The sequence below is a fragment of the Dermacentor albipictus genome, chromosome 1 (genome assembly GCF_038994185.2).
Source record: "Dermacentor albipictus isolate Rhodes 1998 colony chromosome 1, USDA_Dalb.pri_finalv2, whole genome shotgun sequence".
Classification (NCBI taxonomy): domain Eukaryota; kingdom Metazoa; phylum Arthropoda; class Arachnida; order Ixodida; family Ixodidae; genus Dermacentor; species Dermacentor albipictus.
In genome coordinates this window covers 154025921-154049797 of record NC_091821.1, presented here as the reverse complement: position 1 = coordinate 154049797, position 23877 = coordinate 154025921, and the positions used below count along the sequence as shown (strand labels likewise).

The following is a 23877-nucleotide window of genomic DNA, read 5'->3' as shown; positions in this document are numbered from 1 at the left end:
CCATAGAGCAGATATAATGGAAAGTTCTGGTTGCGTGATTGACAGTCTATATATTTTGGTTATCGTCGTTAACATATCCTGTAGAGCCCTAACGTGCGTGATAACACTTCGTTCTTGCTTCTCTGTGGAACACGCCAACGGAGGTCGAGGAATTCGTATGACATATGGGCTTTGCAATGTCGCTTCGTTTTATCACTAATTCAAGCACGGAACGCGTATCCCTCATTTTGAAATCAAGGGAATGCGCCCTGTGGCTTACCGTTCTGCAGCTGCAGGCAGTTTCTCTGAAATGTGACCCATTTTAGAAGCAAGCCAAAAGTCGTCGTCTGGTGCAATCTGAGCGATTCAAATTGTCAGGTCACGCTGGCCCTTACTTCAACGTGCACGGCAACGCTTCTCAGTAAAGCATTGTGTTGTGTTGGAGACATTACCTGTCACATAGTTGTTGCGTTGCGGTCAGTTGCAACCAGTTTTCAGCGCTTTCGAACTGCAGGAAAAGAAGTTGCACTTTTGCTGTCTTATAGTCCGTTAATGAAACGCTCAGGGCGTGCAGTGAAAGTGCCCGTGTGAACGCATTTCAAGAAAACGCTGCAAAAACACCCTCTCAAACGACGCACGTAACGCGTTGGTCACATGATATTAGAGAACACGCCGGAGTGTTTGGTGGGCAAAAAAATGCACCACAGGCGCATTTGCACACGCTGGCATCTTCGTGCATCGCAGGTGTTCGCTTTTCTATGTGTGTTGTGCGCGTCCGCCGAGCTGAATCGTCATGCCGCCGAGTTTTTGCGTGGTTGGATGCATGAATCGTGCGAAAAAAAGCGAGTGCGGTGGCCTTTTTTCGTTTCCCAAGGGACGAGAAGCGGCGACGAACGTGGGTGCTACCACTGAGCTGCGGAAAAAGCCAGCTGTCAGACGCAGGCAGAATCTGCAGAGTTCATCATTGGTAAGTGCGGTTCTCTGGTGGCCGTCATTGCACGTATCTACGCTGACAAGAGGACATGGAACGTTTACACCGCAGTTTGAAGTGGAAACGCTGCTCAGGTGTGCAACCTATGTGCACTGCAGTTACGTTTGACCCGTGGTTGCGCGGCTTTCTTTGAAGTCCGTTGTCGTGGCGGACTCCTAATAATTTGTCGCTCCTTTTTGTTTTTACAATAAACTGCAACATTTGGCCTTTAGCTACTATGTCCGCTCTGCAATACTGTGTCCAGTGCGTTCTGTTTGTCCGGTCGCCCACTCTGTTGGCCGCAGACATCCCAATTTTGCTGCTGCCCTTAAGCACATTACGAAATACTTTGATGTAATTCTCAAGAGACTAGGTAGTTGCTGCGAGGCATTAATGCATGCACTGCTTTAGCGGCTTTGTAGTAAAATGCCGTCCGGAACGTCTGATAGAAAGGCGGACAAAATTAGTGGACAAAACAAAGTATACCCATTCTTTAAGACTAATACCTAAAAATTTATACCGGAAAGGTAGCTGGAGCGCTAAACACACAAAAATGAAAAATAAATAATAAGAGGGACACCTACAAACACACAATAAAATGTTCATAGGCTTTTCTATGTTATCTTTCTTTATAACATAATATTTTTATTTTTACGCTGTGACGTTTTTCGAGTGGTTTCTGGTAGTTTGAAAGTGCTGAACAGGAATAGTCTTAAGCTAGCCTAAAGAAACGAACTTCTTGCATTAGAAAGCGGCGAAAAAAATTTATTTGCAAGAAAATAGTGCAAAGCCAGCTTGACGATTGCGAAAGATGATAGAGCGTGGTGCAAGCAATGTTCGAGATAAACCGCGTGTATTTAGGCAATGAAAGTTTTCTTCTAAAAAAAAGTTATATATGTGCAACACCAAGCGACTAGAATCATGAGCGAAGTGTAAAAGTTGCACTCTGCTACAACGCCTCTTAGTCGAAGCGAAAGTTTGCGAATGAGCCCCGCGATCGTACTTCATTTCCGAAGCATGCGTAGACTCTCGATCGCCGCCATGTTTTACGACTGCGTCACGAGATACAGTGAATATGCAATCTTTGTAGTCCTCCTAATGCTGAAATTTATCAAACAATAGAAAAAAAAAAGCAGGTAGCGATTGGCGAGGGCCGCGCTACCTGGCGAGGGCCGCACAATCAGAGCGCGAGCAAACGCGTGAAAACGAAGGTTTTCTAGCCGGAGCGTATAGCGTGACGACAAAGGCAAGCGGCTGGCGTCACCGGAGTGCCGTTCACAGCGCCGCTGTCGAGCCGGGCCCATATTCGCAAAAATCGCTTATGATGTAGAATCGTTCATCAGATCAAATTCCAGTCTATCCTGATGCTGGACATATCGTTAGCGAAGGTGGCTGGCCAATGGAAAAACGTATTTACGAACGTAAAACTTTGTGCATTCCACCGACAGTTGTGTTGCGTGCTAGCCTCACTACTTGTCTTTCGAACAGCTGAATGGCTTTAGATTCACAACTAATTCGTTTTACTTTTTATTTTCTAGCGACAAGCAAATCATGGCCCCTTCGAGTATACGTGTCGCTAAATATAGATAATGCCTGGTGCGTCTAACACTTACTACGCGTAATTATTTATTACACTAAATACATCATTTTTTTGGTTTGTAGTGTTCGAAAACAACGTCAATATGTACACATTATCGTTACATCGACGTTACGATACATATAGATCGAAGTTGCGACGATGAATGAGTTCAAAAAAGTTTCAAAGAAATACAAGGCTGTTCGAAGCCAGAAGATCAAAGTTTAAACAAGTGTAGCTTCTGACCACCCGCTGACAGATTAAACAACCACACTGACGGCTCATGCGTGCACTATGGAGCCACATTTCCCTATAGCATTACAGCAAAGCTGTTTACCTGACAGGTCCGTCACCTGTCACCTGTATAATGTATAATGAGTCGTATCCGTGGTCCCATAACGGGGTTATCTGGGCTGGCTAACATCCGTAAAGTTAACAAAAAAGATGGCGGCATTGCGTGATCTCGCAGGGGGGGGGGGGGGTGTTATCTGGGCTGGTTAACGCCCATAAAGTTAACAAAAAAGATAACGAACGATAGAATGGCGCAGAAGAAAGAAAGGAGACGGGATTACACCGCGCGCCGCACCTGCGCAGTGGGGGAGTGCACCCACGCTAGCCGCCATTGCTGCCGGCTGTGTCTGCTGCCGTGTAGCGCCTCAATACAACGGCGCGGCAGGCGGGAAAACGCGGGGATGTGCGCCGCGGTAGCCGCCACGGTGTGAAAGATCCGGATTGTGCATTTGCAGAGGTAGACCATTGTAACAGTTGCATGCAACTACAACGAAAACGGGAAAAGTATGAAGACCATGCATTGTGCGCACGAAGACAGGCGTCAACAGCAGAAAATCGACTATATCCAATGACAACGTGCCCGTGCGAAAGCGAAGAATGCGGCCAGTGACTTTGCCTCCGAAGAACGTCAGCAGTAGCAGATGCGAGAGTCCTATCATCGACGTCGAGCACAAGCTACCGATGAAGATCGCGCACTAGAGGCCGCTTGTAAGCGTTAAGCTAGGTCGTTTCAGTTTGCGTCCAAGCGGCAGAAGCGTGAGTTGCTACCTCCTTCGAGTTTCAGAGGGGCGAATTCCAAATTCAAGGGAATGTTTCTGGATGCGGAGTTTGACCATAGTTGCTCGCCCTGCGATCGACAGCTTCGCTGACTTATCCGCCACCACATGAATGGTCCGGCGCGATATTTTTTTTTTCTTTTAGTACGGAAGATTCTGTGGCTCATGCCCATTTGTCAAAAATTTTCGCGTTGCCGCTTCTGAAAAAGGCCAGCAGACATTGCCAGTAGCGGCTCTGGCGTTACCGCAACTGCAGTGCGACTGCTCCAACCATTTTCTGCAATACTGTTGTTGCTGCTACCACCTCTATGACTGTTACAACTCCTGGTCGCATTACTTGCACTACTACTATTATTTCTATTAAACTACACAGTACTGTTGACACACCATCAAAACCACCACTACATGCAGCGGAGTCCATTTTGCTACTATACTTCTTATTACAAATGCTGCATCCCGGCCACGGCGGCCGCATTTCGATGGGGGCGAAATGCGAAAACACCCGTGTACTTAGATTTAGGTGCACGTTAAAGAACCCCAGGTGGTCAAAATTTCCGGAGTCCCCCACTACGGCGTGCCTCATAATCAGAAAGTGGTTTTGGCACGTAAAACCCCATATATTATTATTATTACAAATGCTGCAGTTGTTGTAATACCCCCCCCCCAAATCACTACTACTGACGCCACCCCCACCATTACCCCTACTAATCACTACGAACACACCCCTATTGCCACCACTACGAACACCACCATCACGACTACAACTAACATTATTGCTGCTGCTACAGCTACCATCACCAGCAAGAAATGGCTAAAAAAAGAAAAAGAAAGAAAAGAAAGAGGAAAAAGTGGCATTACGTGATCGTACAAATTACTCTTATGACTTGTTTTTATCGAGTATCATTATCCGATGCACGTTCATTGAACACAAAAGCGGAAGACCGTGTATGGTGCATGACAGTTAATTTTAATATCAATAACTCCGCAGAAATGATGCAAGACAATGGTGAATGAATTAAAGGGGTAAGAACGGCGCAAAGGACAGTACGAAGGCAGAGTCGACGTACACAGCGCCGACTGACAACTCGTTGACTGACAACACACCGCAGCAGCGAATGAACTTACCGTTAATGTCGTCAGCATTTTGTATTAGTCACTGTTACACATATACTATGCACACTCACATGGCTCTCACAATGGTGAAAGAAGTTCTGAACAAATACACCCACACACTGAAATTAGTATTCCAATCTTACTGCAGCACGCAAGAAGTGACAGAAGCCCCAGAAAACACGCATAGATTATATCAAAAATAACTTCCAGATGCAGTCGTTTAATACGCGAAACCAATTGGTCGCACGTATGAAGCGTCTGCATTATCAGCATATTAAGCGCTGATGGGAATATCCCGGCGTTCATCAAACTGCACAAGGAGGCACGAACGGAGACCGAGCCTACATGTTTGGAGTTTTACTGCGCAGACCTAGGCCCAATGACCACCCTATTCGGCGGTTTACCTGCACAGTGCTTTTGGGATTGCGTTGGTCTCCGAGAGGGCGTCTGAGAACCGTTATTTAACAGATCCGACATACATTTTGCAAGAATGCTACAGCACACCGCCACCGTATCCTACAGTCACAACTCCCTTCAACAAGGCCTTACACCTGGCGCAATACTTCCCGCGTTTCAGTTTACTGAGGAAGAGTATAGCTTTTATTAGAACGCACTCACAGCAAACATTTTCCTCCTACAAATCCCACGCATACACGAACGGTTCTCGTTCACTATTGTACGCGTCACACTGTGTGATGAAGTGACGTGAGTCTCCAATTGATGACGTTGTCTCATTCATCCCATGCGAACAGTGCACAAAGAACTGACGGGCGCCGTAACGTTCCCGGCCTTCAATTTATTGCGCACCGTTCATTTCAAACCGTTCACGTGAAAAGAAAAGGAGAGAATTTGTGACGCTAATCCCCGGTCAGCCTAGAGTCAGGACTCTGTTAAGGCTGGTGGTGCCTGCGGCCCTGCGAGATGGTTTCCTGAGGAGGTGGCCGCCGGTTTACGAGCTCGGAAGACTTGAGAAGGCCGAGCATGGCGTCGGAGCGGTTGGCCAGCTTGGCCGTCTGCGTGGTGACGAGCTGCGACAGATTCTCCAGCTCGACGGTGTTGCGGTTGCTGATGTCGATGATGGCCTGCTGGGCGCGTAAGATTCGCTCCTGGGTGTCGCTGGTGGCTACTTCGGTGTCGGTGTCCGTACCCCCTGTGCGGCCACCCTGGCTGCACTTGTTGGAGCTGGCGCTCAGCTTGTTCATCAGGCCTTCGAGAATAGTCAGCTTTGTCTCCAGCCGGAGGCCCAGCAGCTTCAGGTCCAGCAAGTCTTGAGATCTGCATGCGAGCGAATACATTCTATTGTCAGACACGGTGCACCACGATTTGGTGCCACGCTGATGCCTGCACGGTTCGTATGGTTGGGCGCGATGCGGTAGCTAGGGGGGCAATCGCATCCAACTGCTGAGACAAGGCCGGGGGTTCAATGCCAGGGCGCGGGCACCAAATTCTAAAGGAGGCAGAATGCAAAAACGCCCGTGTCTAGTTTAAAACAACTTAGGTGGAAGCTACCCAGATGATCTAAATGAATGCTGAGCCCTCCACAGTGGCGTCGTTCATAAATATACCAGGCGTTTATATATAGACCACATAAACTTTTTAAACATCGCCTGTCGCAGACATGATAAATCGAGTAGTTGAGCTGGATTACTCAGAGGCGGACATATTACTTGCACGTGAAATCGAAATGCATAATGAACTAATTAACAAATATTCGCTAATAATAGTTTTAATCAATTAGTTTGCTGTAATTGCAGCCGGTGAGTTAGCAAGGCGTATCCACTGGGAACAAATTTTCAGGATGACATAAGTTTCTAGACACTCATTCCCAAGGTGTGCGACATGGGCGTTCCAGTTACTTTTGTGCTTTTAAACAAAGTCAGTGAAAAAAATAATTTTTGCCGCAAGTTTTACGGCGTATATCTTGAAACCCACGTGATCCTTAGAGTTCGTTCCAAGTGGTTATGCCTTGCAAGCTCATCGGCTTCAATGCATAATTACAATATGTGCCGTAACGTAATTATTGACAACAATAATTAGTGATTGTTGTTATTTCATAAAACGGAAAATTGGGCTGGTTGGTCTACACTAAGTGTGGTCTTAAGTAGCGCTAGCTTGGAAGAAACACAAGAGCGAAGAAGGGAGGCAAGCACAAAGCGCTTGGTGCGCGTCTCCCTTCTTCGTTCTTGTGTTCCTTCCAAGCTAGCGCTACATAAAATCAGGTTTAGTGATCTTTAATTAGTTCATTATGGATTCCGATTTCTTGTGCGAGTAATGTCCGCCGCTTCGAATAGTCCAGCTCGAGGACTACATATACGCTTTTTAAACTTTTTTAGATACGGAGTACGCGCGCACAGGGGCCCGTATGCCCAAAAACCTCTTACGCTCGTAGTGTTCTTAAGAAAAGAATTTCCGCCAATCTGGACATGTTATTAGCGGAGGCGGCCAGCCAATGATAAATAGCCCTTGCGAACGAAGAGCGTTGTGAATTCGGCCCGCGGGCCGAATTCTGCTTCTGCCTCGCAGTGTGCGACTCTCTTCCGCCGCCTATATACGGGTGAAGGGCGCTCCAGGGCTGTTGCCGATCCTGGTAAAGGGAACTATAGACCTGTCCATCGGGGGAAGAGACCGCTCCCACAAGAAACCATCCCAAGATCCTGGCCGAGGAACTTACGTGAAGACAACACCACTAAAGTGCTATACTGCGCGTCTATATAGTGGCTGTGTTATTGAGTATTTCTCTGCGTTTCTGTGCACACTGAATGTCTTTTTCCCCTTCTTACTCGTACACTTGGGTCCTTTCCTTTTCTTCCTATAAGACTGAACTGCCACCCACGTAATACAGCGTTAACGCACTCTTCTTCCCCACGTTTATAGGGCAGCCAAACGGGCGCGAACGTCGTTGACGCTCCTGTCTTTCCGTCTTTCTTTCCTACGGAGCCATGAGCGTGGATATAGTCAACGCTGGAGTGTTCTGAGCCTGCTCGAGTATTCACTCGAAAGTGCACTAGAATCAGTAGTTGTCCATAGTTTTCGCACTATAAAAAGCGCGTGTTTTGATTCTGCAATGTAGTGCAAGCAGTGAAGAAGTGTAAACACGGCACGCTTTTTCTCCTCATTTTAGCCATTCCATACAGGGTGTCCCAACTGTAATGCGCCAAACATTAAAAATATGCGAATGCCACGTAGCTGTACAGAACAAAGGTAAGGTTGTTTGCCGTCGCTTGGAGATACTTTTCATTCCCCATAATTATCTAATCAGTCTTAATTAACTAGTCAACTTAAATATTATAATTCGATGAAAAATGTCAATGAGAAAATTGTACAGCAACATGAAAAACTCCCGATACAGCTTTCTGTTGCTAGATACGTGTTACATAAAAGTGTTTTCCCAGCGTGAAAGAAGCCCGCGAGTACACACACAGTGCCTCGAGCGGCCACTCACGCGGCATGTTTGAGTGTATTTGCGGGCTTCTTTCAGGCTCGGAAAACACTTTCATGTAGCACGTATCCAGCAACAGAAAGCTATATCGGGAGTTTTTCACGTTGCTGTACAATTTTCTCATGGACACTTTTCATCTAAATATATTATTTGAGAAGTTTATTAATACATTAGGGCTAATTACCTAATTATGCGGTATGAAAAAATTAACCTGAGTATGCCCAAGCGACAGCAAACAGCATCACCTTGGTTCTGTCCACCTACGTGGCATTCACATATTTTTAACGTTTGGCTCAAGTAACGTGGGACACCCTGTATACTAAAGAGACCCGAAACTCTTTTGAATGAAACGTTTGGCTACACTGCAACTTTTTCACGGCAGGACGCTGCAACTCAACTGCCGACACTGTAATTCTTCAGTGCAACCAACCGCGAGCAATTCTGCGCAGTGCGTAATTCTTAGCTGGCCGCCAGCAGCAGCTTCAACGGACGCACACAGCACTCGATGACCGCCTATAAAAGGTCAATTGCGTGCACGGGCGCTCGTCAGTTGTTGCGTGCCGGGACTCTGTCCATTCGTTTCCAGGTGCTCGATTTTTGTTTTCATCGAACGTCGCGCCCCACGCGAGGTTTCCGTCCGCGCGGAGGAAGCTCTGCAGTGGCGTGCGCGGCCGGGAAGCCACTCGAGGCACGCAGGTGATCGCAGGCCTGCGAGCGGCTCCGTGAGCACGCGTCTCCGAATGAATGCACGCGTGATTTGATATTAGCGGAGATGTGCGACCAGCCAGAGCCATGCTGTGTCCGTAATTGTTTGGCCGACTGTTATTTATGTTTTCATAGCGATAATCATTAGCGATATGAACTTAATTCAAACTAATTAGCTGAATACTTGAATGTATATTCGCCTACTGAGCAAGGTGTCAGATAGAAGATTGTAGAACACGTCGAGAAACGCCCCTATAAGGCGTTTCTGACGTACAAGATTTTGGAAAAAACGTCGTTTATTTAATTTTGCTTCTTTCTTTGCATGTCAGAAAAGCACAGCTTGATGCAGCGCACAAAAGTCTTTCTTTTAAGTGGCATTTATTTCCCTTATATATGGTTTCATTTCAAAAGCTGATAACGGTTGTCAACCACAATGTGTTTGATCGATTGCAGTGACGATCAATCACCTTGTGGTTGATCTGCCAATCTGTTGACCTGCGGCAGGTCACCCGCCTTGTGCTTGATCGACGCCGTCCATCAATTTCAGGGCGGGTGATTCACGGCGTACATAGCTTGCTGATGTCTCGTGTCTTGGTGGAATAATGTACAGCCTCCTATTTTAGCCCTTATTGTTCAATTTCGCCGTCCGATCGAATTGCAGTGCTACAGCAAATAAGATGTGTAACTTTCTGAGATAATTCGTTTTACCACGGGATGCGCAGCGCTAGATAAGATAAATGACGGCAGCTATACGTGTGCATAAATTTGGGTAACACTGGTGCAGTAATACTCGTCATGGGTTTTCAGTATTCTAAGCCACGTTAAACTGAACATCGTCATCTAACGTATACGTCGTTACTAATCGGTATTACAGAGTTTGATATAACAAATTAGCACAAATACTGTTAAGACACGAAGAAGCCGTTAGCTACCCCATCATCATATTGCTGACTGAACCATCGCACCGTCGGAAGTGCTAGTGGGCCATTCAATTCAATTCAATTCTTTATTTGCAGGCATAGAACTTACAGACATACCAAAACTGGTTGGACCCATAGCCACACGCTAGTGTTCCATTCGTTTGTATAAAAATGTATACCGCCGCTGAAACGACGGCGAGATCGCCTTTCCGCAACCTCGGCGGCACCGAACAGGGGAAGCCGCTATACAGCGGGAGTCAGTCAATCCCGCGACGCAGCTCAGCTGTTGCCCTCCCGGTGTTGACGCGAATGTGCGCTCGAAGATAGCCATAACGACGCAGGAGAAAACGCACAACAAAGAACGCAAATTTCCCCCAGACAACCAATGCTGTTCAAGTATCCGACGAGTTTGGCGGTTATTACGCAGGCATTGAAAAGGCGAATTCCACGCGCGCGATGCGGAGATGCGTTCAATGGGTTCCCTTGAAACGCTTGAGGGGCGCGCCTGACGCGTTTTCCTCGTCCGCCGTAACCTTGGTCATCGGCGACGCGATCGGGCGATTCTCGGTAGCGCGCTCCTTTCTCGATCGTGTCGCAAGCCTTGTGGGAACAGAGGCAACAAGCATTCCCAACGTCACGCGCGAACCACCACGTCCGAAATCAACACGGTGTTCGACATGAGATGTGATCATTTTCACTCCCGTTCAAAGCTGCTTTCAACAGCTATCGGCTTTGTTTTCGTAACGCAATGATGCGGGCACTGACGGAACAATGCACAAAGACTACCATGCAAGACAAATAAGAGGATGGGAACGCCACTGCAGACCACTTCCACGCATCTTTGCTGCAAGACATACACTACAATATACATTCTGTCGCGCCAGAGTACCAAGGCTGAACGCAAACAAGTAGGCAATAAAATGGAAGAGCAGGCGGTGGCCCTCTGTGTGTACGAACACTGCAGACCGGCGCCTGCTCTGCCATCGGTTCACCGCCATGATATTGGTTGGTGTCCGTTATTACGAGCCATATCCTTGCGTAAGAATGCAAATTTAGACCCTGGGGACGTGAGAACTCGAAATCTATTATGTTTTCTTTTTAAAGTTAGACAACTCTATCCTGGACTTGGCTATCGCTGGCCAATCGCTATCCCGATTGGCCAGCGCCTGTACGAACAGTGTGCAACCTACTTTATGAATTGTGGTTCTGGGCCCTAGTTTCATAAAGTTTTTCATTTGTAAGAACTGCATATAATTTGCCGGTCACCTTCCCAAATTATATATTCGCGTTTACGATTGCGGGGTGCCAGTTCTTACGGGCGTCGCTAGCGTACAAATAGTTTTGTGAATACAGGTCCTTCGGCAGAATTCTCAAAACCTTTCGTTTTTAAAAAAATATTTGCCACTGGCTGATCGCCTACGCTAAGGATAAGTGCAACATCACGGCTGCTTGACACCAACTATTACGAACAATTCTGTTGCAAGAATTAATTTATGAATACAGGGCATGGCTGACTTCACAAAACTTTCCGTTCGTAAGTCCCCTCGTCATTGGCCGGCCACCTTCGCCGGTAATATGTCCAACATCACTATTGGCTGCCACCTAACATAACGAACAGCTCTACCGGAAGATTTATGTGGATGCAAACTGAGTTGTGCTTATATGTTTCTTTCCTTAAATTTGAGCAAAACGAGAACAAGGTGAAGAAGACAAGTGCGCTTGTCGAAACGTTGGCTCCCGCTTTCACCTTGTTCTCGTTTTGGTCATCGTCGTGAATTTCTATCTCCCGCCTTCTCCCTATTTCCTCTGGTTTCCTATAGATATGTTTTTTCCCTTCCGTTACGTGCGTAAGGATACTTGAAAGGCTACTTGAAATGGTCAGTAAACGTTATATATGTCGACACACACACACACACACACACACACACACACACACACACACACACACACACACACACACACACACACACACACACACACACACACACACACACACACACACACACACACACACACACACACACTCACTCACTCACTCACTCACTCACTCACTCACTCACTCACTCACTCACTCACTCACTCACTCACTCACTCACTCACTCACTCACTCACTCACTCACTCACTCACTCACTCACTCACTCACTCACTCACTCACTCACTCACTCACTCACTCACTCACTCACTCACTCACTCACTCACTCACTCACTCACTCACTCACTCACTCACTCACTCACTCACTCACTCACTCACTCACTCACTCACTCACTCACTCGCACACTCACTCGCACACTCGCACACTCGCACACTCGCACACACGCACACACGCACACACACACGCGCGCACACACGCACGCGCGCGTGCGCACACACACACACACACACACACACACACACACACACACACACACGCACGCGCGCGTGCACACACACACACACACACACACACACACACACGCGCGCGTGCGCACACACACACACACACACACACGCACGCGCGCGTGCACACACACACACACACACACACACACACACACACGCGCGCGCGCACACACGCACGCGCGCGTGCGCACACACACACACACAAATAATAATAATAAAAAAAAGTAAAGGCCAGCAGACCATTGCCGGCTTCTTCTTCATTTTTTGAAATACAATTGTGGAATGTACCTGTCGATTGATCTGGCTTTTGCCGCAAAAGCAGGCACCACTCACTCGCCTACTTCACACACACAAAAAAAGTAACAGCCCGGCACTTCTTCCATACAGGCCAGCCTATTTAGGCGTATAATTTCTTCAGAGTGCAGAAGTGATGCCAACTAGCTATAATAAAAATAAATGAACTGAACGAACCTAGAAAAATAAAAAAGCGAGACCTCCTTATTGACGTACGCTCCTTCTTTTTGCTAAGATACGGGATGCAGCACGAAATCTGCAAACTGAGGGAATAGTCACGCCGAAGCAGGAGGAACTCCGGAGTGGTCACCCGAGGTTCTCCTAAAGTGAACTGAAATATTAGTAGGCCGCCCGTTCATGCCCCCCCCCCCCCCCCCCCGGAATGCTGCGCCCGATATGTGCTCAGCAGCAGAACAGCACAAACAGGAAGCTATACCGCGGCGGGTTTTAGGCTAGATGGTGGATGTGGTACGGAAAATTGTTGCCAAACCCACTGAAGCGTGTTTTCCAAGACATCGAACGTCATAAGCCATGGGGACACGTGCAGATTTTTGACGCTGTCGGGCCGTCTCGCTTTCTTTTGTGGCATTATCTCTCTGCCCGCGTCATGCAACTCAAATGAATAGTTTAGGGTGGAAACAGAAACTAATGATAATTTTTCTTAGTGATCTATGGTGAAAACAAGGAGAAACCACTGGCTGACAAGTGTACCGCCAGAAAACGTAGGATATGCGCCGGCGTTAAAGAAAGAAGGGAAAGAACGAGGAGAGAGGAAAATAATGGAGACAAAATCACAAAATAAGACAAGGCATAGTAATGAGCATTTCAGACACAACTGGCAACATGGAGTCTGCAATGCTTTAAGAAACGTCAACAGGTATTTGCGAGCTTGGTCACAAACAACATGGAAACTTATTGCAAATACTCATTGCAATTTCTATAAACGTGAACATTGAGGCGCCGATGGGCGAGCACCGTATGCGAGCATATGCTATACAACGAGAGTGTATGCATGAGGTCGTGAAGTGTTGACGTGCGAAGTATCTGAAGATTTTGTTCGAAACTTGGTGTGCGACTCGGAACCGTTTGGCGGACACCAACGACGAAGCTGTGCATTTAGGGACGATATCTCTCCTGGGTATTTTCGAGTTTTGGAGCTTTGTGGCTGCATAAGGAGGCTGCATGACCTTACACGATTGGACAGCGCCCTCCATACATGGAGGGCGCTGTCGATTTCTGACGAAGGCTTGCATCTTCTTTGTGGAAAGAACAAGGGCACACATTCCACTTTGTGTGACACAAATGAGTGTAACAACTGCCACGGTGTCGGGAACATTATAGGGATCTGTGCTAATTTTAGACGCGAAGTTTACCATTTTGTACTGAAGCAGTTTTTAGCAGGTTCGAGAGCGCCGTTTGAGTGCAGTAGACGGTGTGAGCAAAGCGTGCTACTAAAGAATAAATGACATTCATAATACGTCGCGGCAAAAGAAAAAAAAAAGATAAGACGCAAAACAAGACATTGGGGGCCGCACACTGCTTGCTTTGCGTCTCCCACGCTACGTCGTCTCGCCAATGCTGAACAGCTTCAAAAGGTACGCACGGCGCCGTGTTGAGAGACGTTGACGAGAAGGGTCTCGGGTTTTATCCCTTGAAGGGACAAATTTTTCTTCCTCTCCGAACGTTGATATTCGAGGACACCGCAATGGATCATAACGTAGCAATTTGCTACCGTCGGGCGGATGCCATTTCTTTCTCCCTTTATGCCTCCACTTTGGCTATTTGCACATAACTTATATGCGTAAGATGTAGCTAGCGTACGGGAGCGGGCATCGAAGACTGGGAGCACCGCTAACCTGTCATTCCTATAGCGTGATGCACCGCGGCGCCCAACACACAGCGAGGCGCGGCCAAAGCGCAGTGCGTACTCACAATGGTGGCGCCCTGACAATAAACGTCAGCGTGACGAGTGCGCTACGTGATTGGGTCGATTGAAGGAAAGAGCGCCCATGGGACGGGAGTCGCCGCCGGAATACGCACCCGGCGTCCTTGCGTGTTGCCCCCCCGCGCCGAGAGAAGCGCCTCAGGGAAAATGGAAAGCCCACTCGGCTGGCCTTTCCGAGCGCCCATCGACTCAATGCCGCCTCGGATGGATACGATGCGCGATAAACACTGCCAATTTGTGCTCAATCCGCGGCCTCTGCTTTGTTGTCGCGAGCACGCGCGCGCACACGCACGCACGCGGTCAGAAAGCCCGTCCTCGGCACCCCGCGGCGTCCAGACGCGAGGGAATTGCGTTTACCCTCGCCACTTCTTTTCTTTTCCAACTTGCACGACAGGTTGGTAACTGCTCTTGACGCTATGTTTAGACGATACCCATAACGGTCGTTCTTGCGCAATCGAGAGATGCTCGTTATATATGGCACGGCGCCTGACGCTTCCCGTCGTACTCTCCGTCGTGCGAAGACCATGCCCGTTATCTGGCATAGAGGTTCTGCCGACGATTGCAGAAGCGCGTCTCCTGACGATCGGCTCTTCGATGGAAGTGTTGAAGCATTGGTTAATACATCTGTAGAATTTATCAATTCAAAATAAACGAAATATGCGCAAAGGCGAGCGAATATGCAATGTTCCACAGAGAATCGGTGCTGTCGATACCCGAGCCAAGAGCCGCGCCGGTGCAGTACGCGCGTCCCTGGTAGGAAGCGAGTGAGATTTGGTCTCATGGCGCGGGCAACCGTAAATTTCTGACAGACACCGAACTTAAGCTTAGCCAGTACTGGAAAACACAGGTGACCCGTTCATTGCATCGCTTGAGCCGTGTAGGCAATCACAGCCATGTATAAGCGCCCTCGGGATATCCCTCGACGGGCGGCAGGCCTAGGCAAAGCTTTTATTAACACCGGTATGGTAATACTGTTGTTATATGATTCGTTTTATTATAATCGGCACTGGCCTTGTTTTGAAGCTTTTGGTGAAGCCAGTAAACCGTTAACATGGACAACATGTAGAAGGATGCACTACTTACGTGTTGTTCGTTTTGACAATATATCTGCGCTCGGTCTAAAAGAAAGGCCGCCTCTATTTGTAGTAGATCCTTTTAAATGCACGGACCTTGCTGCAGTTTTCAAATCATTGTACGCTGTGAGCGCCACCTATGTGCGGATTAGGCAACACGCTTTCAGAACTAAATTGCTTAGATAGCCCTCCCCCCCCCCCCCCTTTCACTCACACCTTGTAATTTGCGCTATGGTGAACGGATGAACTGCGTTGGGTTACATTGGCCTCTCCCTGGATTTTATGCGACTTGCACAGGACTGCACATTCAATTTCCCGCGAAAACTCTCGCCGATCGGACGAGGGTGGAAGCTGCTTCATACAGCCAATGACCGCAATCGTCCAGCATTCCAACACACGAGACTCGAAGGTGCTCTGAACCAAGAGTCTTCTCGAATATGTGAATTAAAAAAAGAGAATAAAAAAATAAATAAAAAGAGAGGAAAAACAAGGCTATCAGTGAATATTCATTTCGCAGAACGCTTGCGTACTTGGCCAAGGTACACCCACTAACAAACGGTTCCCTCGCCTCCGCAATCACGAAAATGTGAGATTGTGGAAGTCGACGTCATGATGAAATAAGGTAGCCCTTCTAGTTGGTTAGTTACGGATAGCGATAGACTTGCAACGTGAAATATGTACGACAACATACAAGGAGAGAAACGCATATTTTCGTGTGTGTGTGTGTGTGTGTGTGTGTGTGTGTGTGTGTGTGTGTGTCTGTCTGTCTACTCAGTTTGCCGTACCCTTTCGCGCTGTAACACCCTCATTTATTCGCAAACAATATATCGCGATTTGAGAGAGACGATATAGCTGAGATACACTTTGAGCTCTCTCATTTGGCGCTCTTCATTGGGCATTAATATTGTGACATTCAGTCGTCTTTCGGCGCATATGCCGCGGAGACGCGGTTGCCAAACTTAGGATCGAGCCCGCACCCTAGAGTTCAGCGGCTGAAATTATTGAGCTCGTAAATGAGCGGCCGCTATGGGCTGCGCTCGGTGTGAACGAACCGACCAATGAAGCGGTTTAGAACAAACACGTAGGATATATTGGAAAACTTGCGCAACAGTCTGAGCCACTCTGTTTTGGATGAATGTATGCGATATATAGTCATTCGTAGAAGCGCACAATGTTTCAATAGTTGGCGAGCGAACGGACCTGCGTTCTAGCGAATCAACTTAGTAAGAAGTTTTAGAAAGTGGGGATCCATAGTTCGGGTACGCTACCGTCCAGGCGTACAAAAGAACACGAGAGTACAAAAGAGCGCAATGAGACGTGCGAAGGAGTTTGGGCTTTTGAGTATGCAAAGCCGCTCGGGGACGCAATTTCTAAGACTTTCTATTGACGAAACATGAGGCCCTTGTCACCGACAATATTGTGAAGGTATGGTACAGCGGCCGCAAAGGTGAGCCCTGGAATCCTTAATGCTTAGATAAATAACGATATAAGCAACAGGAAACAGGGCTCGTATTTGCAAAACAGTTCGTTATGTAAAGCGGCTCTTGAGAACAAGCGCCGGCCATTCGCAAAAGCACACATAACTATAACGGCAGCTACTAGCCAATGGTAAAGAATTCTTACAAACAAGAACCTATGTACAATTCTACCCCCCCCCCCCCCCTTCACACACACACACAAATATTATTCCTAAGGACGGCTCGTGATTGGCCGGACGCCATTGTTACAAATAAGCTCGCTATCACGATTGGCCGGTGACTGCCTTATACATCGCTCCAGCGAACGAATTGCTTCGTGAATACCTGTCCAACAAGCGTTTCGGAAGAGCGACATTATATGCTGCGGACCCAGATGTGTGGTCTAGATTTTAGCGATATTATTGAACAGACATGCGTTGCACGCCTTCTCCTCTTTTCTGCTTTCGCTCTACTGCTTCACGTTTTGGTCTCGTGTGGATGCGGAGACCCGACCACAAACATGGTCAATGACGCTTCCGTGATTAGAGCCGGAAACTCGCCGCAGGATTCATTGCAACGCCCGCTCGCATTCCTGTGCAAGTGCGGTCACGAGTGGTTCGCTTGAAATTTCACACGATCGCAGGTCCCGGGACACGACAAATATATAGGGAATAAAATAGAGCGCTCACAGCTGATGGTCATCGATGGCGTGCGCCTCCCGGACAAGCCCAACGGCCAGCGCAAAGCAGGCGGCTAGGCACCAGTGCATCGTCCGCGCTATAACAGCCATGCCGGTCGACTCGGTGAGGGTTCTCGGGGACGGCTTCTCGAGCGCGTATACAACAGCACCTGTGGGCGGCTGCCGGGCCTTCTGCGTAGATCGGCGCGCGTCTCTTGGCCGGAGGGGGATACAGGGGCGGCGGGGGGCGAGATTTAATCGACGGCCGAGGCGCCTCGCCCGCCACCCCGCAAGCGAGCAAGGGGGAGGGGTTTCCCCCTTGCGGCGACGTCCTTGGGGTGGCGCTCATTGCGAGAGGACTGGCCGAACCACTTTCCTTTCTCTTCTTGCCACAATCGGTAGCGATGATGCGAGAAGCGACGACGACAGCGGCTCCCGGCGGAAAGCCTCGCTCTGACCGGGCCACGCAAGCACAGCAATTGGGAAAACGAATGAAACTGGAAGCTCAGACAATTGCTGTTTAGATCCGGGTCTTCTGCCAGGCAGATACTGGGCACGTCGTCAATGCGACCGACAGGGCGTTTGTCTGTCACGACACTACGGCTTTGCCGGTCTGGATACGAAACGGAAGCCTGCGATGTGGTGATCATTTCTCGGGAAGCGTGCGTAGCAGGAAGAGAAAAGCAAATGGGACTTAGGAGGGTCTCGAGCTGCATATCAATCTGAGGGCAAATTTTCCCCCATAGGCAGGAAGACGGGTCTCCTTGTTCATTTATGTATAGCAGTCCCAAACTGAAAATTGTCATTTTGTTCTTCACCCCTCCCCCCTCACGCACGCACGCACGCGCGCGCGCGCACACACACACACACACACACACACACACACACACACACACACACACACACACACACACACACACACACACACACACACACACACACACACACACGCACGCACGGCACACACACACGCACGCACGGCACACACACACACACACACACACACACACACACACACACACACACACACACACACACACACACACACACACACACACACACACACACTAACACACACACACTAACACACACACACAAACCCCTATCGTCCTAGGAAATTTGAATTAATATTGGCGGATGGAATCACTAGTCCACCAGTCTTCACATTTTGAGGGAGCAAAGGCAGCACTTTGTAGTCTACCACTTTTTGCGCAGGCACAGCCAACCTAAATAGTATGTTTTTTCCTTCGTGTATCGTATTGAAACTGGCTGGACTCTGTCGTGCTTAAGGACGTGACGTGTGGCCTGTCTACTCAGCTCACACATACCATGCAAAAAATCACTACGCCAGGCAGAATTATCTTAACCCTTTGAGGGTCGATTTTTTTCGCCACATGCGACCACTCAGGGTCGATTTTTTTTATTGCACATTTAAATTCTTCAGAGGGAGCTATTTCGAAAAAAATTACTGTAATTTTTCTAGGGTGACCGTTAAGTGAGAAAAAAATGTTTGGCGTTGGCATATATGGACTGTTTATTCAAGAAAAACAATAAAAATAGCCAATAAAGTTATAAGATTTTCAAAAAATTGGCGCATTGTTATACACAATGTGCACACGAGAAAAATACACAAGAAGAATGCGCACACGAAAATTTTTTGCAAGTCTCAAATGTTCCTTTTGCACTAATACTTCTTCAGCGTGTGGTATTTCTTGAAGCATGGCTCCACGCAGAGCGGTTTGTTGCACTCAGCGCGCATGTACCTTGTATGGTATGAAGGACTTTATTTAGGTCCTGAGGGATCAGTCTGTCCTCGCGATGTTTTTGCTGCCGAGTGGTGTTGGCGCAGACATGGCACCTCCTCTGGGTACTGCTTCCCTGAGCAGACGTGGGAGGCAACTTCGGAATAAAGGGCCAAAAAAGGAAACGCATGCACGGCGGCATCCTTCGTATGCGGACCCCTGTGAGCAACAACCGAGCGGGTAACAGGCGGTCACCCTTTGAGTGACAAGAACGAAATAGCCATCAGTTTTGCGAGCAAAAGAAGCCGAAACCGCGTGCGGAACAAAACCGAAACTAACCGCCGCGCGCCCGCGAGCGCGCCAATGCGCGAGCGGTAGCAGACGCGCCGGAGCAAGAAAAAAAGTATAGAACGAAAACTGAAAGAGAGAGACGCGAGAAAAAAATTTCATGTATTCCCACATAGTAGCACCACATGCCAGGCAAGAAAAAGTTAGGAAATTAGCGCGCGTTTTAAACGTACAGACGGCGCCGTAAATATACGGCTTCGACCATTTTCGGACCTGTTCGCGGCGCCGTATATTTACGGCATCGACCCTCAATGGGTTAAAAGCTTACAATTATTAAACAAAAAGAAATAAGTTAATCACCATATCCTGATAATCTAAAAGTACAAATAATGCTTTATCAATTATTATTTTCTCTTCCTGTCTTCTGTGTCTTCCCAACCAAGAGGGAAAGCTGAAACTTTTCCGATCGACCGAGAGATATATTTGTCTCAGCAGGGGACCAAGAAACGGGTTGCCTAGCGTGGAGAGTTGGCGTTTTGTCACTCCCCCGGGGCAACCGACCGAAACAACAGCGCATATAAGCCAGGGCAAACGACGTTCCTTAGATTACGGACAGTGATGGATGAGTTAGTGGCAGCGGAAATCTGGTTTTCTCCGAACAAGACGAACGCCGAGGTGGGGCGTATGTCTTTTTGTTTGTGGGGATACAGTGAGCCACTTCGCTGAATGCTGTTGGCAGCAGGCTGATACACAGAAAGACGTGAATGCTAATTTACCTATCGACTTGCACTAACTTATAACCCCAGGACAGAGTGTTTATTTAGAGAAAGGTCGAGAGGTCGGCCCAAGCTAGTGTGTTCTAACCTGCTTCTGCAATGGATGAGATGATCTTAGCTTCAGGAAGTGATATATAGAACGCGCATGCATGTATTCTTATAGGAGCTGAACCAGTGAGGACGAAACCAGGCGCAGCAATTATAGCCACAACAAGGAAACTTCAAGTTCGTCTGCAGAACCTGATTTCTCCAAAGTCTAATTCGTTCAAGGTAAAACTGATCTTTGATGATATTTTTCCAAAGCACGCATAACTTCTTCCTGCGTACATGCTTGAAGGTCTCCTTCAAGATCATCTTAATCAATTTGCGTCTCACTTGATAATTTCAACGGACGCATCACAAAATTTAGAGAAGGCCTGTGTTGGCATCTTTTCAGTTCAGCTTAGGTGGTATTTTGCACACCGGCTCGCCGATTGCACTCCAATATTCCTTGCTGAATTCCTGGCGATAATTCTGGCCATCAGAAAATTGGGTCCACAGATATCTAAGGTAATAGTGGTTACAGACGCGCTTTCGGTCTGTACACATTTAACTTCCACTAATCGGTCCCACCTGTTGAGTATATTTTCGACTCTGGTCCCAGACAATTAGTCTGAAGTCCGCTCTGTCTGGGTCCCCAGAGATAGTGGAATCTTTTTAAATGAATCAGCTGACTCACTCGCATCATCATCGCTAAATGATCCGGTCTTAAATGTTCTTCTTGATTTCTCTTTTATAACAGGAGCCAGATTCAAACGGCTTTTATTGTCGACTTGTAATGAGTCATCGACATTTTCCGCAGATGATTTTCAACATCTAAAATTTCAGTGGAACACGAGCAAATACGCCAATGCGAGGTGACGTTAGCAAGTTACCGCTGTCGAGTTCTTCGCCTAAATTTTTAGCTTCATATAGTTCTGGTCTATCCATAACTAACCTCTGCTTTCTTTTGTAATGAACCAGTAACTATTTGCCAATTTCTTTCTTTTTTGCCGCCGCTTCTTCTCCTTTCGCAAAATGCTCCTCATATTTCAAGCTAGAAAGCTAGGTTTGGCACTTACAACACCAAACATATTGTCTTTTGGGGCCTGTCAATTAGCCACAAGCCATGGTTTGATTTTTAGTGTTCTGCACAACTTCATTGAAGCATCCGGAAGGTTACGCAGCTAGGGTGCCGACCGTGAAGCATTTCATTTTATTGTTATTATTTTTCTTGAGCTTCTCAGTTTAATTTAATTTTCATTTACTTAGTTGGTGAATAGGTACTCACAAAATCGGTGTTATCAGTTAATTGCCAAATCATTCGTTCTAAATGTCTGCCTTTAAACCTTTTGGTAAGTTGCTGGGCGTTCGTTTCAATCTATCCAGTGTGGCCAATCCCCCTCGTGGGTACGAGCCATGTTTTGAGGCAACAACAACAAGGAAGGGAGCGTCACGACAGAATGGCCTCTCAACACACGTTGGCAACGATGGACGTCAAGACCGCGTTAGAACTCTCCAAGCAGGCTGCCGACGAAGAAGCCAAGAAACAGTTCGCAAATGCGTACAAGATCTACCGCAAGACGGTGGAAGCCTACCTCAGTGCTACCCTCGCGGTTCGAACCATGTGTGCCCCGTACATTGAGAGGGTGCTGCGACTGAAGGACCACGCTCGTGACATCGACCAAGAGATCCTGTGCGCGGGCATGCCCGAAATGAAGTGCATTCACCAGCTGCCTCTGCTGGGCCTGCTGCTGCCCCCCTGGTGTCTCACAGCTGTGACGGTAAGCGCCAAGAGAAAGATATGCTACACAAACGACATCATAGGCATAGACCCAATGAAGAACAAGTTCAGCCAGATTCTCATGAACCCCAAGTCGAAAGGGGTGTCCCTCATTCTCCTCCACGGACCGCACGGCAGCGGTAAAAGTTTTATGGTCCGGGCGATCACTTCGAAGTATCCGGACAAGTCTGTCTTCATCGTCGATATCGGTACTTTCATGGCCGCCACGTCGCAACACGAGGGTGTCAAGTTAGCAAGCGTGATGATCAAGAATTTTAGGAAGCACGACTGCGGCGTTTTAGTTCTGGAGGACCTTGATCGCCTCTATTCGCAGAGGACAGAAGGAATAGGACGAGAAATAGATGCTATGAGAAAGGAAATATTAGCCTACATGCAGGAACTGAAGGAGAAGAGAAAATTTCGTGAAGTTGTCGTTGCCACTGCGAGAAAGCCTTGGCGCTTGGAAAAAAGCATGATGGAGACGTTTCAGTCAAAGATATCGCTCCCTCCGCCGCAGTTTAACGAACGCGTTGCGATCATTACGCGCGAGTTGGGAAAAGTAAGGTGTCCTTCCTTCACAGAAAGCGACATCCAGGAGCTGGCTTCGCGAACGGAACGTTACTCGTGCTACCAAGTTATGAGCATTCTACGACTGGCTTTGGCTCGTAATTTCGAAAAACTGGAATCTATCACGCTTAAGGAAGACGCCGAGAGAGTCGACCACCTAACGAAGGATGACATTTTGGTCGTTTCTGACATACTTGGGCCGGACATTACCGAGGAAGACATGGTCAAGCACCACGAATTCACGTCAATCGCCACCACAGTCCCAGTGCCGCCTTCGTTGGCTGTGTCCGCCAGCATTTTGCCACCGGGCGTTGGTTCTGCCGGCGCCTTGCCCGCGAATCCAGCTGCCGCGGCTGCTGAGGACATTCACTTAAGCTCCGCTATGGACAGGCGCGTCAGCGCTGCCATGAGCAGCAGTGCCAACGCTGCTACAGACATTCGCACCCAGAGCAGTGCCCAGAGCGAAGTACCGGGCCCCACCGACGCGGCCCCGGAGCTTTTGCGGTCTCAAGGCAAGATATATCCTCACGAGCCCACTGGGCGGCGACGCAAGCGTTAGACTACATTCTGTGCTTACATATTCCCACCGCCCCTTGGCATAGAACCGACCTAAAGGAAATTGACATAAAAAGCATGAATTAAGGCTGAAAAAAGCGCATTTTCTTGTTTCCGTTCTGTCATACGCCTTGAGTACAAACAAAAAAAGATACGTGTGACAAGACTTGATATGTACTTGAATGTGAATCAGAAGGAAGGACTAGAATGCAAATTTCGATTTCAACACGCAAGGTGGTGATGAGGCGGGCTGCTTGGTTGGAATTCATCATTACAGTAACAGGCAAGAACACAGTGTGGGCTACATGTGGCTGTCACTGTGTTCTTGGTCTCGTGATACATATTGAAGTACGCATGATGTGTTGACTTATCTGTGGCCATTTGAGACCAGCAGGCGGCCAGTAAAGGCCTCGAGCGCGTTGTTGCTTTACCGTTCAATGAAGTTTGCAAAGATGAGCTTGGCGCTTTCGACGTGTCCAAGAAAAAGCCAAACGCTCATAGATCATTGACAGGATCTCTGCTGTGAGGGATTGAGATGAAATGAGGAAGA

The 23877-nt window shown here is 48.0% G+C and overlaps 2 protein-coding genes across 2 annotated transcripts; one reads left to right on the top strand and one right to left on the bottom strand.

Moving 5' to 3' along the window:
- The first annotated feature begins 666 nt into the window (after window positions 1–666).
- LOC139050833 (vacuolar protein sorting-associated protein 4A-like) lies at window positions 667–23877 on the top strand. The gene is made up of 3 exons (XM_070527622.1): window positions 667–946; window positions 20568–20674; window positions 21812–23877. Exon 3 carries the CDS (start codon window positions 21886–21888, stop codon window positions 23329–23331), a length of 1446 nt encoding a protein of 481 aa, XP_070383723.1. The 5' UTR covers window positions 667–946; window positions 20568–20674; window positions 21812–21885; the 3' UTR covers window positions 23332–23877.
- LOC139056018 (uncharacterized) lies at window positions 4539–17849 on the bottom strand. The gene is made up of 2 exons (XM_070533790.1): window positions 17609–17849; window positions 4539–5980 (listed from the first exon to the last, which is right to left on the bottom strand). The coding sequence occupies exons 1-2, from the start codon at window positions 17707–17709 to the stop codon at window positions 5596–5598; spliced, it is 486 nt and encodes a 161-aa protein (XP_070389891.1). The 5' UTR covers window positions 17710–17849; the 3' UTR covers window positions 4539–5595.